Source organism: Rhinolophus ferrumequinum, chromosome 19 (genome assembly GCF_004115265.2).
Source record: "Rhinolophus ferrumequinum isolate MPI-CBG mRhiFer1 chromosome 19, mRhiFer1_v1.p, whole genome shotgun sequence".
In the NCBI taxonomy this organism is placed as follows: Eukaryota; Metazoa; Chordata; class Mammalia; order Chiroptera; family Rhinolophidae; genus Rhinolophus; species Rhinolophus ferrumequinum.
In genome coordinates this window covers 58832714-58845610 of record NC_046302.1, presented here as the reverse complement: position 1 = coordinate 58845610, position 12897 = coordinate 58832714, and the positions used below count along the sequence as shown (strand labels likewise).

Sequence of the window (12897 nt, the reverse complement as noted above, 5' to 3'; positions counted from 1 at the left end):
TCATGATGCAAACCTGTACTGAGGTGAGAAGAGGCTCTTCACACGATTGAGTAGAACAACAGGGACACGCCAGTGTCTCGTGATGTTGTGCCCTGTGCCCAGGTTTCCAGGCGCTGTGCCGTTCTCTGTCTGCTGTGCCTGAAGCTGGGCCATCAGAATGTCAACGGGCCATCCTAGGTGGCAGGATTGCCTCTACCAGCTTTTAACTTTTACTTGACATCTTTATATAATGCGTATGTATGATTTTTTCAAACTTTTGCTTATCCCAAACATTCAGCTCCACCTGTTGGATGGCCTCCCCCATGTGGGGCCTGGTGGACACGGGCGGCTTCCCATGTGCACGGCCGGTTCAGGTCCCAACGGCTTGCGGCCCTGGCCCTCCATCCCAGCTCTGACCTGACTACAGCCGAGCCTCGAGCTCCTCCTTTGTCTTTTTATCACCAGCAGAGTAAAAAGCTACTTGGAAGGGGACAGACCTGAATGAGGAGACACCAATCTTGGCAGATGGCCATAAAATGTGAACAAGTTCAGCTTTTTTTAAACCTCGGTGCACACAGTTAAAAAGTGCTTCATCAGAGAATTGCCAAACTTATGTCTTTAAAACTAAGCCACAAAAGTCCTGCCTCATTAAGGAGCCTGAGTTCAGTGGCCTCTCTAAGGGACCTTGTGTGTCACAAGCATTTCTGAAGCGGCCAGCGGCTGAGGACGTGGAGGAGCAAAGTGAGGACCCCGAGTGCAGGGACGGCCGGAGGCCGGAGGGTTTAGGTGGACACTCCCCTGCGTCCTTTCACCCGCGTCCCCACGCCTTCCCACAGCGGCCGGCCCAGCGGGACTGTGAGCCCCTGGAGGTCATCTGCGCCCCCAAGAACCTCCCCGTCCTCGCCTCTCCCGTGCTCGCCCTTTCTCCTCCTCCAGGCACAGCGCCCTCCCGGCTCTCCCAGCCGGGGAAACGGTCACCTGGTTTACAGTGAGACGTGAGGAAATGACAACCACCCAGTCCCCATAAATCGTAACATACAACAAATAAGCCCAGACCCACAGGTTTTAAAGTACCTGGCCAGGCCTGTCCGGGGCTCCTGCAGCTACCTGGGTGCAGGCTGGCCCTGCTCTGACCATGAAATGGCCGCCCACCCAGAGATATGATGGATCGACCGGCCACTCTCCAAGAAGGGGGCGTCCGTCCCCCTGAGCAGCGCTGTAGACCTCTCACCTCAGAGCAGCCAGGCTTTCACGGTGGTTCCAGTGCTATGACGGGCGCCAGCATTTGCCCAAAGTGTCACTGCCAGCCAGTTTCAGTCCAGGCTGTCGGGGGAAGGAGAGCAGGGGTCTGGGCAACCCTCTCCCAGGTATCAGAGGCTGATACGAAAACTTGGCTGCACACTCAGTGAAACGGAAGGGCGTCCTGACACACGTATCCCATGGACGGACCTGGAGGACACCATGCTGAGTGAGAGAAGCGACGCACAGGAGGACACGCCCTGTGTGATCCCCTTCTGTGAGGTCCCTGGAGGAGTCACATCGTAGACACAGAGAGTAGATGGTGCCGGGGCTGGGGACAGGGCGTTGTTGTTGAATGGGACAGAGTATCATTTAGGAAGATGACAAAGTCCTGGAGATGGCCGCTGGTGACGGTGGTGTGCCCCTATGACTGTACCTAATGCCACTGCATTGAGCCCTTAGAAATGGTGAAGACGGTCACTTTTACATGCTCGTGTTTAGCACAATAAGAAAAATTTATTTTTTTCAGGTACAGCAGCCCCTCCTACCACTGTGTAAAGGCGTCTCGCCCTGGCAACCGAGGTGTGAGCCGTCGCTTTTCTTCCTGGGCCCACCACAAAAGCTCTTCAGTGACACATAAATAAACAGAGCAAACCCCAGGCCCGGCATCCCAGGAAACGCCCTGAGTTCTAACCACACTGGACCATTATCTTTCTTTTCTTGGCTGCTAGTCTCAGTAGCCCCTTTGCAACATTTTCAAGCTGAGACTTTCTCAGAGAGTCTGTTCCAGCCACATCCTTTCACACAGGAGGAAACAGAAGCCCACACACGGAGTGGCTTGCTCAGGTCACACAGGTTTTGGTGTCCAAGATACAAATGACAAGCATGTGTTTAGAGGGAGACCAGCCTTACCTGTGCAGGGGTGTCCAGGTAGGAAACTCATGTAAAGATGTAACTGCCTGCATTACGCTCGCCCATGCGAAATGGCCTTGTTATTGTATTGTATTTTAGATGTTAACACACAGTAGCACTGGCTTGTTTTTGCTGTACAATTCTGTGAATTTGAACACGTGTATAGTTTCTTGTAGCAGCCGCCGCAGTAGGGGTACATCCCCCTAAACCCTCCCTCTTGCTTTCACTTCATGGTCACATCACACCCTTCCCTGCCCCCACCCCTGGCAACTACCACTTTGGTCATCTCATTATGGTTTAGTCACTTGGGGAACGTCACGTACATGAGACGGCTCGTATGACATCCTTCTAGAATGCCTTCCATCGCTCCGTCAAAGCCATGGAGACACCTCTGAGTTGTTGACACACCAAGTTTGCTCCTTTTTATTGCTGAGTGAGTAGCCCCCACCACATGGACGGCGAGAAACACTCATGCACAGATTCTTTGATGATCCTAAGTTTTCATGGAAGATTTAAATTATGCATTATAAAAGCCACTTGCCAAAACATTTAGTTTTTCTTCTATCAGTAAAAGCAGGAAGCAGTGTTGCTGGGTCCTACGGTACGTATCTGACCAGCTTTGTGAGAAACGCCTAATTGTGTCTCAGACGGAGGGTACCAGGTTCCGTCTCCCTGACGGTTCAGGACACTGAGCGTCCCCCTTCGTGCGCCTCCTTGCCTTCTGCCTGTCTTCCTCTTTGATGAAGTGCTTATTTAAGTGTTTTGGCCATTTCTTCACTGGGCTTTTTTTTTTAAACCATTGAGCTTTGAGAGTTCTTTACTTATTCTAGCTTCAAGTTGTTTGTCATTTATTGATTTGCAAATATTTTCTCTCATTCTGTAGCTTATCTTTTCATTCTCTTAACAGTGTCTTTTGCAAAACAAAGTTTAAATTCTGATAAAGTACAATTTACCAATGTTTTCTTTTATGGGTCACGTTTTTGGCGCCGGCTCCCCAGGTCATTGAAGGTTTCCTTCTAAGTTTTCTTTTAAGAGTTTATAGTCTTGGATAGAGATCTATGATCCATTTTGAGTTAATTCTTGTGTGAGGTGTGACTGCTGGGTTGCAGCCCAATGTTTTGGACATGGATGTCCCATCGTTCCAATACCATTTGTTGGAAAGACTGCCCTCTGTCCACTGCATTGTCTTTGCACCTTTTGTCAAAGGTCAATGGGTCGCACTCCCCTGGTCTGTTTCTGCTGAGTCCCTCCCCCCACCGCACCCGGCGTCATCACTATCATTGTGCAGAAAATTGTAAAATCAGCCGATAGAAACCGTCCGTGTATCGTTCTTTGGGTCGTTGGCCTATTTTGGTCCCATCGCAGTTCCCTGTGGTTTCAGAATCCCTTTGTCCATGTCTAAACACAAGCTGGCATTAAGTCTGGAGCTTAATTAAGTCTGTCAATCAGGTTGGGGAGAACTGGCATCTTGACTCTGCCGACCCTTCCAGTCCACGAGCACAGTACGTCTCCCCACTGACCAACATCGTCTGTGATTTCCTCCACCAGCATTTCTCAGCATAAAGATTCTATGCCTGTTTTGTTACATTTACAACTAATATTTTGTTTCTTTGATACTATTATAGATGGTAGTGTTTTCACATTTTTCTCTTTTTAACTGTTCATTGTTTGTATATAGAAATGTGGTTGACTAAATGTCCTTTAAGTAACAGACCATTACAACTATAATATAACAGAACAGTTGTAACTATGTGATATTATCCAATTATCTGTGCAGCTGACAATTTACAGCCCGAAAGTTCACGTCAAAGCTGCATTTCAGTCACTCTCCCATGCATCAAAAACAATTGCGTGACTCCATAATAATTGTTTGTTTACCTAAGATCTGTGCGTTAGGCTCTGTGTTAACAGTGATCTAAATAATTACACGTGACTCCAACAGTCGTGCTCATTTCATGCTTGGCTCTGCACGGAGCAACGGGGAGAGACCAATCACGCTTGGCGTCAATAGTTATGACCCCTGATTTCATAGCTTCAAGAGCTAAAATGCAACCTACCAACTTCAAGTGTTCCTTAAAAGATTTAAATTTCTTTTCCCTCAGAAGACTGGTGACTGACACACTCGTTATAAAAACCACAAAAAAAATACGGTTTTCTTTAGCATTCAAAGCAGGCATGCATAATTCACATGCGAAGCTTATTATTATCTATGTAACACTTTGTTAATATCTCGCAACATAAATAAGTTCTCATGATGTGAGACCTGCGTGATATGACTAAGCATTAATTTCTTCCCAAACCACCATGTAAAGTTTAAGACATTTTTCTCATTTAATCACAGGATGGGTGAGTAAAAGGTACATGGTGCTCCTAGGACCCAAATGCAGTGTATAGCACGCAGAACGATGGTCCATAAGCACCAAGGGATGAGTACAGCGCCTGCATTGGGGCCTTTTTAATTACAGTAGTACCTCGGTTTTCGAACGTCTCCATTGACGAACATTGCGGTTTATGAAAGCCGTAAACCCAGAAGTAAATGCTTCGGTTTTCAAACATGCTTCAGAAGTCGAACAAGTCACGCGGCTTCCACTGAGTACAGAATCCTGCGGCCCAGCTGTTGGCTATTTTCAAATGTTTCAGAACTCGAACAGTCTTCTGGAATGGATTACATTCGAAAACCAAGGTACCACTGTATTTCGAGCTGTTTTGGTATTTAATAACCTCACCAGTCAAACGAGACACGGTGGGGCAGGGGCTTCTGGGGGAAGGACGGGGACAGCCACCTTGCAAACTCTGCTGGAAAGGGAAGAATCGGAGGAGCCACCAGTTTTGCGTCACTGTCCAAAGTGGGCCCAGGGGACGAGTGCAGGGGTGTCGTACAGGGACACCTACCAGCTGCGTAGCTGAGTGAGGAGGGCGGGGTGCAGAGGAAGGAGGCGGTAACAGCAGGGTCTCAGATCCGAGGGGTGCTGCAGGAACACCGCTGGGGATGGTCACACAGGTGACTGTAACTGAGTGTGGGGCCATCACCTGTAACTGTCAACAGCCTACTGGGACGCAACTACCCCCACTGAATTCAGTCCAATCAATGCACCAAATTCCGGAGGGGCACCCTGTCCTCTGACGGAGAAGGTGTCCTCAGGACACGTGCACAGAGTTGAGGGTGGAAGGTGTGCCTCCCCACCTCTCACGTTTACCTGATTCAACCAAATTCCCTCAGAAGGCACCGGGCCAGGCTGGCCCGTGAGGGCTCCTGTGACCTTCCAAACGCAGTGTGGGGACAGAGTCCCAGAGAGCAGTTTCCAGGCTCTCGGCCTCACGTGGAAAGGTGCTGGCTCAGGTAGCAGATGGCCATCAGCTGTGACTAGTTGGCCGTCAGCTGTTACTGGTTAGCCATTGGCCACTGATACAACTGCTTTGGCTGAGCTAGCAAGCGCGGATTGCAGTTAGCAAGGGATTGGTTGGTTGGTTGGCAGAGAAGCGGACAGCAGGTTGTGGATCGTGTGGCTCCTGCTTCCTGTGTCTCCAACCCAGCTGCCAGCGAGAATATAGTGACATGACTCCCCTATCTATGGCTCCATGGGTGTTCCTTTTTGGCCTCACCATGTCCTGCGTTCTAGTGCGGGGAGCGGGACCAGAGACTCCGCATGCCACCCCATGTGACACACAGTCTCCTGCTTTAATCCGCTCCCATTCCTCACCAGGCTCTAGCAGCAGTGACACAGCAGGGGGGACGCCTCCAAGGCCATTCCTACTCCTTCCTTGTCACTTGTCAGCACGGAGGATGGAGCCCCTTGTCCACAGAAGCGGTCGGCTCTCCCTCCTCATGCTTTGCCTCCCTGGTGTCTCCAGGGTCCCTGCTGGTGGGCACATGCCGTCAGTGGCCAGCCAAGGAGGGACATGTGGAGGCTGCGAGGACAGTGCTTCCTTCCCTGCCCTCGGAGGTGGTTTGTCAACACGACAGTCGCTCTCCCTCATTTGTCATCTTCTGGGCGCCATTTGTTGACCTAGAAGGTTCTGGTTCTGTTGGTGATGAATGGGCCTCACGCAGTCAGCTCACCAGTCCTTCCCTCTGTGCTCAGGATGCGGAAGTGGCCGCCCCAGCCTGGGCAGACTCAGTACCACTGTGACCTGAGTCACTGATTTTGAGAACCAGGCTGCTTCTCAAAGCTGCTGGCTGGCCTGTCTTTGCTGCTCTGGCTGTTTTGTGCAATTCCTGAGCATTTTCCTTCATCCAAATCAGAAGCTCAGGGAAATGACACTTTCCTTCCGATGCCCGGCCTCCCCGGCCCCTATGTTAGATGGAGTCACACTTAACAGCCTTCCCATCCCCTCGGCCTCCTATGTGATGTCGGGTGATGGGGACACCTCCCAGCACCGTGCAGTCTCACAGCAGAGAGCCTGTCCGAGTCCCTCCCTGCCGCAGGCGAGTCTGATGGCCCCTCAGTGGCTTCCTAGCATGAGGCCGTGCCAGGGGGTGGAGAGGCAGTGCCCCAAGCCTGGGGGACAGCCTGTCCTGAGGCCACTGCACCTGTGTTTCAGGATGCACACCACGCGGCGAGAACTACGCACTACGGCTCCCTGCCCCAGAAGGCCCAGCACGGCCGACCACAGGACGAGAACCCCGTGGTCCACTTCTTCAAGAACATTGTGAGTGGGCCCACACTGCGAGTGACAAGCTGGGGGGGAGGTGAGGGGCTGGCCACGGCCACAGTCACCAGGGGCGTGAGTGTACCCAGGGGACTCTGAGCTCTAACCCTTAGGGACGTCCCCTGATGGCACTCTCTGCTCCTCACGATGGGGTTGGCCTTGGGAGCTCAGACTTAGCTCCTGGTCCCAAGGTCCCAACTACATCTGTCGCTTACTGAACTACACGTTCTACCAAAGAGCTCACTCCTTTGAGACTAAACCACTACGAGAGCATACTTTAAAAATAGAACTTTGCAAACATGGAGACAGTTGAAAGCTCAGTTGTTGCCAGGGGCTGGGGGAGGGCGGGGTGAATGGGGAGCCCAGGACACTTAGGGCAGTGGAAGTCGTCTGCTTGACACAGTGATGGTGGATACACCTCATTCCTTTGTCAAAATCCTTAGAATGTACGACAGAGAGTGAACCATGGTGGAAACTGTGGACTTTAGTTAACGATAATGTACCCACAAAGTCTTAAAAACAAAAGCAAAACCACAAGCTCCTAGTTAATAACCTTTCTGTTCAGCTGACATTGTAAGATGATCGTTTCCATGTTGACAAGTGACTTTTAGGAGCCACAGATGTGAGGGTGTTCCTTTGAAGCTCGGAACATCAGGAGACACTTTACTTCCCTCCCAAAAAAGGGACCATGGTGACGTGAAGTTCACGGGCCCCACTAGTGTGTCACAAGGATACACAGCAAGACGGATCGGTTCTCTCATTGTAGAGCCTTTCGACGAGTTTCACAAACATTTTCTGAGTGTTCTGGAAGGTCTGAGTAGCAGTGGCTGTTTTCAGGTTCCCAGAGCCTCCATTTCTCGGTGGGCTGGGACTGAGATGGGGAGCCGGGCAGCGTGGGCAGGCCCTGTGCCTGACACGTGCTGGACACTGTCACACCGGAGCCACCCACAACGAGCCCGGCCCTCACAAAGAGGGGCAGCGCTGCTCTGACGGAGGAGACCCCAGCACAGCTCACCACCCTGTGTCTTTGCAGGTGACACCTCGCACACCATCCCCATCGCAAGGAAAGGTAAGACCTCTGAATGTCTGGAGTAATCGTCACTGTATTTATAGACCTTCCCTGAAATGTACCAAAAAGAGGGGTGGACTCTCGGCTGCCTGACTTGGTTCCACGGTGTTGTATCACGTGGAGCCCTAGTAGACAGGCTGAGAGATACAGGGCATCCCCTCCTGCCACAACCACAGACAGTGATAATGGATCCTAGGAGGCTTTCCCTCTAAAGCCTGATGGGAAATCTGCCCCAGAAGCTCTGCTGGCCATTGGCACCCCTCAGAAAGGGCACGTGTGACGAAAATTACCGACCGCCTCAGCATACACTGTTTTGACTGTTTCTTCTTAATTACAAGAACTTTTTTCCTGCACTGATCACAATGTCATTATTTCTTTCTTTTCCTTATCCAGGGGCGAGGACGGTCCCTGAGCAGATTTAGCTGGGTAGGTGACAAATGCCTGTTCATGCAGTTCCCCTCCTTTCTGGTCCTCCGGCCCGCGGACCTTTACGTTCTGCTGTGTCCGTTGCTTAACGGTCCCACCCTCCTTTCCCACAAAGCCCGGCTTGCCCACAGCTGCCTGCCGCTTTCTCCTCCAGGGAAAAGAGGTGCTTCCCAGGGCCAGGGCTCCCCTTCTGGCGTTCTTGACCTGCTTCCTCCCTGCCCCCAGCACCCCTGCCACAGGGCTCCCCGGCTCCCACTGGTCCCCTCCCCAGGGAGGAGAAGGACCGTGTTTGAGAAAATCCCTCATTTCCTCCCCACACCTGTGGGCCTGGGGCTGACTGACCCACCGACGTGGACAGCCCCACCACCAGAGGGTGGCGTTTTGTTAAGGAAAGCGGTTCTGCTAAGGAGCAGAAAGGCCGGTCACATCACTTGTTCAGTTCATGATGACCTAAGAAACGCAGAAGAGTTGGTTTGTGTGTTAGTGGTAACTGAAGCTTCCAGGAAAACCTTCTTAGGATTTTCAGGCTTTGAATGCTGAGAACAAAGTTTTCATGAAGATTCAAGTAGGTGATCTGTTCACTTTCTAGGTATTAATGAACCCACTTAAGAGACCCACCAGGATATTCTAACCAAACTTACAGACCTTAGCGACTAGTAACTATTAGGTATGGTTCTTACTTTATAAGAAGTATTATTTCAGACTAAAAGGGAAGAATAGCCACTGACCGACATGCCAGGAATAGGTCATCTTGGGAACACAACATCCTTATTCTCTAGTAGAGGCCTGTGGACTCCAGACCCGCAATTAATAAAGATCGTATCAGTGAATGAATGGATTTTTCAAAAAGAAAGAGGAAGGAAGAAGCAAAGAAAGGAGGGAAGGAAGGAAGAAGGAAGGAAAGAAGAAAGGAAAGAAGGAGGAAGGAAAGAAGGAAGGAAGGAAATATAGAAAGGGATGCGAGGAAAGAGGGAGGGAAGACGCCGCAGAGAGAGGCAGAAGAAAGTTTTCGTAAAGTTCCTACGTTTCTCCAACACATTGTGACATTGAATTATGAACTGATATATTTGCTGGAACATTTTATACCAATACATTTGAGCTTTTCTTGACCTAAGGACTTTACAAAAAGGTGACAGTGTAGAAAATTCACATGGGCTAGCACTCAGAGCCAATTAATTTGTGACTTTCTGTACCAGCAGGAGACCAAGTGAGACTGAAGAACGAAATGCATTTTTGACCCTGAAACCTCCCTTTAAGTAACCACTTGATCTGTCTCTTAGCTTTCCAGGCATGGACGCTGGACTTTACACAAAGTCCCCACTGCATGTGGGGACGGGGTGGGGACAGAAGCCTGCTTCCTGCCAGGCCACTTCAACCCAGCCCCTAGCCGGAAAACAAGAGCTTTGCGTTCCTCCCGTCTCTCCCATTTCTGGTCCGACTCACGTGTGTCAATGTTTTCTTTTCTCCAAAGCAAACTCCTCTGCTATAGTTCCTTTGCCTGCTCGCCTGCTTTCTGGAGCTGCAGGGTTCCCTTCCTGTTTGGAGTTCTGAAGTCCCCACTTCCGTCTTCTAAACTATGTTGTATGTTTTCTGGTAAATTCTAGGTGGGCCAAACGTATGTGACCAGGAATGTGAAAGGAGGAAGAGTCAAGCAGATTATTAATCTGAAAACCATTCCTTGAATTTAATTTTCTCAGACTATTTCTTTTGGGAGAAAAACAATAGAGTAAGGCAGACTGATTCAGCGTTCGCCTGGGCAAGTGTGGCTCCTACCACGTCACGTGTGTCTCTCTTTGGCGCAGCTCTCTTTAACTGTCACCCATCCCTCTGTGTGCCATCGTGGAGAGGCCGTGTCCGTGGAAGCCTCCAGGATCCAAGGGCAGCGTTGGCTTCCCTCTAGTATGCAGGCTTGCACGTTCTTGCCACACACCCCTGTCCCTTAGGACACTTGATAACCTTGAAACAGATCTTCACATGAAGCTAGCCACCTAGGACCTGAATGTCCCATGTGTGTCCCCAAGCCCAGGCTGAACGAGAAGGCAGCTGTGGCTGCCTTGTGTAGCTTGTGTGGGGGGCCCTGGGCAGATGGGCCTGGTCCCAGGATGAGAGAGGTGAACCAGAAGAACCTGGAACCTTCTAGATTGCATCTCCCAGTTCCTCTAACATAAAGAGGGGGATGACAGGGTTTCCAAGTTCCCTCCAGCCCTAAAACACTTTGATGAAATTTGAAAGGACTGTAAGCTGAAGGAAAGCCTTCCGGGGTCTCCATCAGGAGATGGTTTTGTTCCCTTTGCTAGAATTCTCAGGAGAGGACCACGCAGTCTCCCATTTGTTGTTGGCAGAACAAAGTGACGTCTCAGACCTTGCCCTCCGAGTAGAGCTCCTGGGGCAGAGACCCCAGCCTGGGGGTGGCTGGCTGCTTGGCCCCCCAGGGGATGTGGCACCGAAGGCTGGAGCGCCCTTTACCCCGAGTGCTAGTCGTGGCCACACACCCAGAGCTTGTCCCACCCCTTTCTCACACTGACAGTGGAACGTCCCATCGCAGCTAAGGCGTATTAGAAAATAAACTCAGGACACAAGCATCCTTGTATTGCCACAACCATTTGATATCGTTATGATCCACAAAGAAAACTTGTGTCACCCTCTCTGGATGGGCGCTGGGGGCAGCAGGTGACCGCAATCTCAGAGCTTCATGCTCAGAACGGGACACCCACTGATGGTGTCCTCACAGCCACCCTGTCAGGAAGGGATCGCTGTGCTCCCCATTTTAGAGAAGAGGAAACTGAAGCTCAGAGAGAGTCCCACACTTGCCCACGGTCACACAGCGGAGGGGAGGGGGCTGAGACCCATCCAGGCTGCTGGCTCCTGGGCTGTGCTGTGGTGCCCAGACCTGCCCCCTCCCTTGGTGGCCGCAGCTCCGGAGCCCAGGGCGCCTGCTCAGAACCCCGCGTTCATGCTCAGGCTCCAGGCCACGATACTCGTCATGGTCGAGAGAGGCCCCTCTAGGCCAAGGACCTCAAACTTTGTCCCCGGACTTTAGAAGGCTGTGACTGAAGGCCTTGCCCCTGGGTCTCTAGGAGACAGAGTGGACGTGAACACGGTCTGCGCAAACCACCTGAAAGCAGGCCGCACACAGCCTGCGTGCTCCACAGGCCATCTCCTGTGTCCCCTTCCTCTAGACCCATGTGGGCAAAAGTTGTCTACCCTGTGTGGCTGATGTTTCCTTCTCTTGAAAACCACACAGCGTGAAGCAGGGAGACAGCTGTTGTAGAAAAGACACTGACCTTTGGAACAAGAGCATCTGGGGAACATCTCGTAACAGAGCCTGGCACAGGCCAGCAGCTGACAGACGTGGAGGGAGGGCACTGAGCCCCCCGGGTCACCGGCCACTGGGGGTGGGGCTCCTGGGGACAGGCTGGAAGCAGAGCACGGTGTCCTTGTCTTGCAGGGAGCCGAGGGGCAGAAGCCCGGATTTGGCTACGGGGGCAGAGCTTCCGACTACAAATCGGCTCACAAGGGGTTCAGGGCCGACGCCCAGAGCACCCTTTCCAGAATCTTCAAACTGGTAACGTAGTTAGCCAGGGTCTGGGGTGCTGGTGTGTGTGGGTGGGCGGGTGGGCGGCCTCTTCACTGCATTCTCTCAGGAGTTCTGAGCCAGCACTGCACGGGGCCAGCTCCGAGGGGAGCTTGAGGACAGGTGGGGGACACGACACCACAGCTGTGCCGGGGGGTGTGGCTGCAGACGCTGACTCAGCTGGAAGGTCAGGTGGCTCCTGGCTCAGGCGGCAGCATCTTTGCCCCCCAGGAAATGAGCAGGACAAGGTGACAAGATGGGGATGGTCGGACCAGGCGAGGCATCCTCAGAAACACTCAGGTGGCCTGTCCCGTTGGTTATGATGCTGGAGTGACATAGAACCAGGCCCAGATTTGTTGGCTGAGTGTCCTTGGCCTGTGACCTCTCTGAGCCTCGGTTTCCTGCTCCATAAAGTAGGGTGACATGGACAGAAACCATAGTGACAGTAAAAGGTGGTAAGGACAGCATGGTCACAGGGTGCCTGCAGGTTCCTCACAGAAAGAGCAGCTGATATTATTCTAATAGTGACGACAATTGTGCTGAGAAGCCTGGAGATCTCAGAATGTCCTCTGGTCATCTGTACGTCCCCAGCACGAGCTATGGAGGGAAAGGCAGGAAGGGGCTGAGAGCGCCCTGTACCTTTGTGTGTGTGTGAGAGGTGGTTACCATTCCAGGAAGGGTGGCCAGAGAGGGCCTCCTGAGCAGCTGGCATTCTCTGGCCACACCCCGGGGACAGTTCTCTCCAGACCAAAGGAGAACAGAAAAGGCCTCAGTGGGTTTCAGGAGGAGGGAGGTGACAAGGGTGAGTGACATGGAATGACCAGCAGCAGCCAGAAGGACATGGGGTGGGAAAGGTAAGCCCTGTGAGCCTCCTCAGGGCTTTGGACAGTAGTGACTCTGAAAGGCAGAGTCACAGGGGCTCCAGGGAGAGACTGACACAGTGTGACTTATAACTTACACTTAGTGTCGAAAAACCAGTCGTGCATCCCCAGTAGAGATTAGCAAAAATGCGGACTGGATTCTGAATTCCTTAGACTGCATGGACCAT

General features: G+C 51.9%; 1 protein-coding gene across 6 annotated transcripts in view; it reads left to right on the top strand.

Annotated features, from left to right (window-relative positions):
* MBP (myelin basic protein) overlaps positions 1-12897 on the top strand; it is an 89139-nt gene that overhangs the window by 73249 nt on the left and 2993 nt on the right. For 4 of the 6 annotated variants that reach the window (XM_033087780.1, XM_033087782.1, XM_033087779.1 and 1 more), the window contains 4 exons: positions 6673-6780; positions 7814-7849; positions 8243-8275; positions 11724-11840. In XM_033087780.1, the coding sequence (XP_032943671.1) occupies positions 6673-6780; positions 7814-7849; positions 8243-8275; positions 11724-11840 (294 nt within the window). The remainder of the gene's footprint in view (positions 1-6672; positions 6781-7813; positions 7850-8242; positions 8276-11723; positions 11841-12897) is intronic. The other 2 variants (XM_033087776.1, XM_033087778.1) reach the window with 1 other exon arrangement.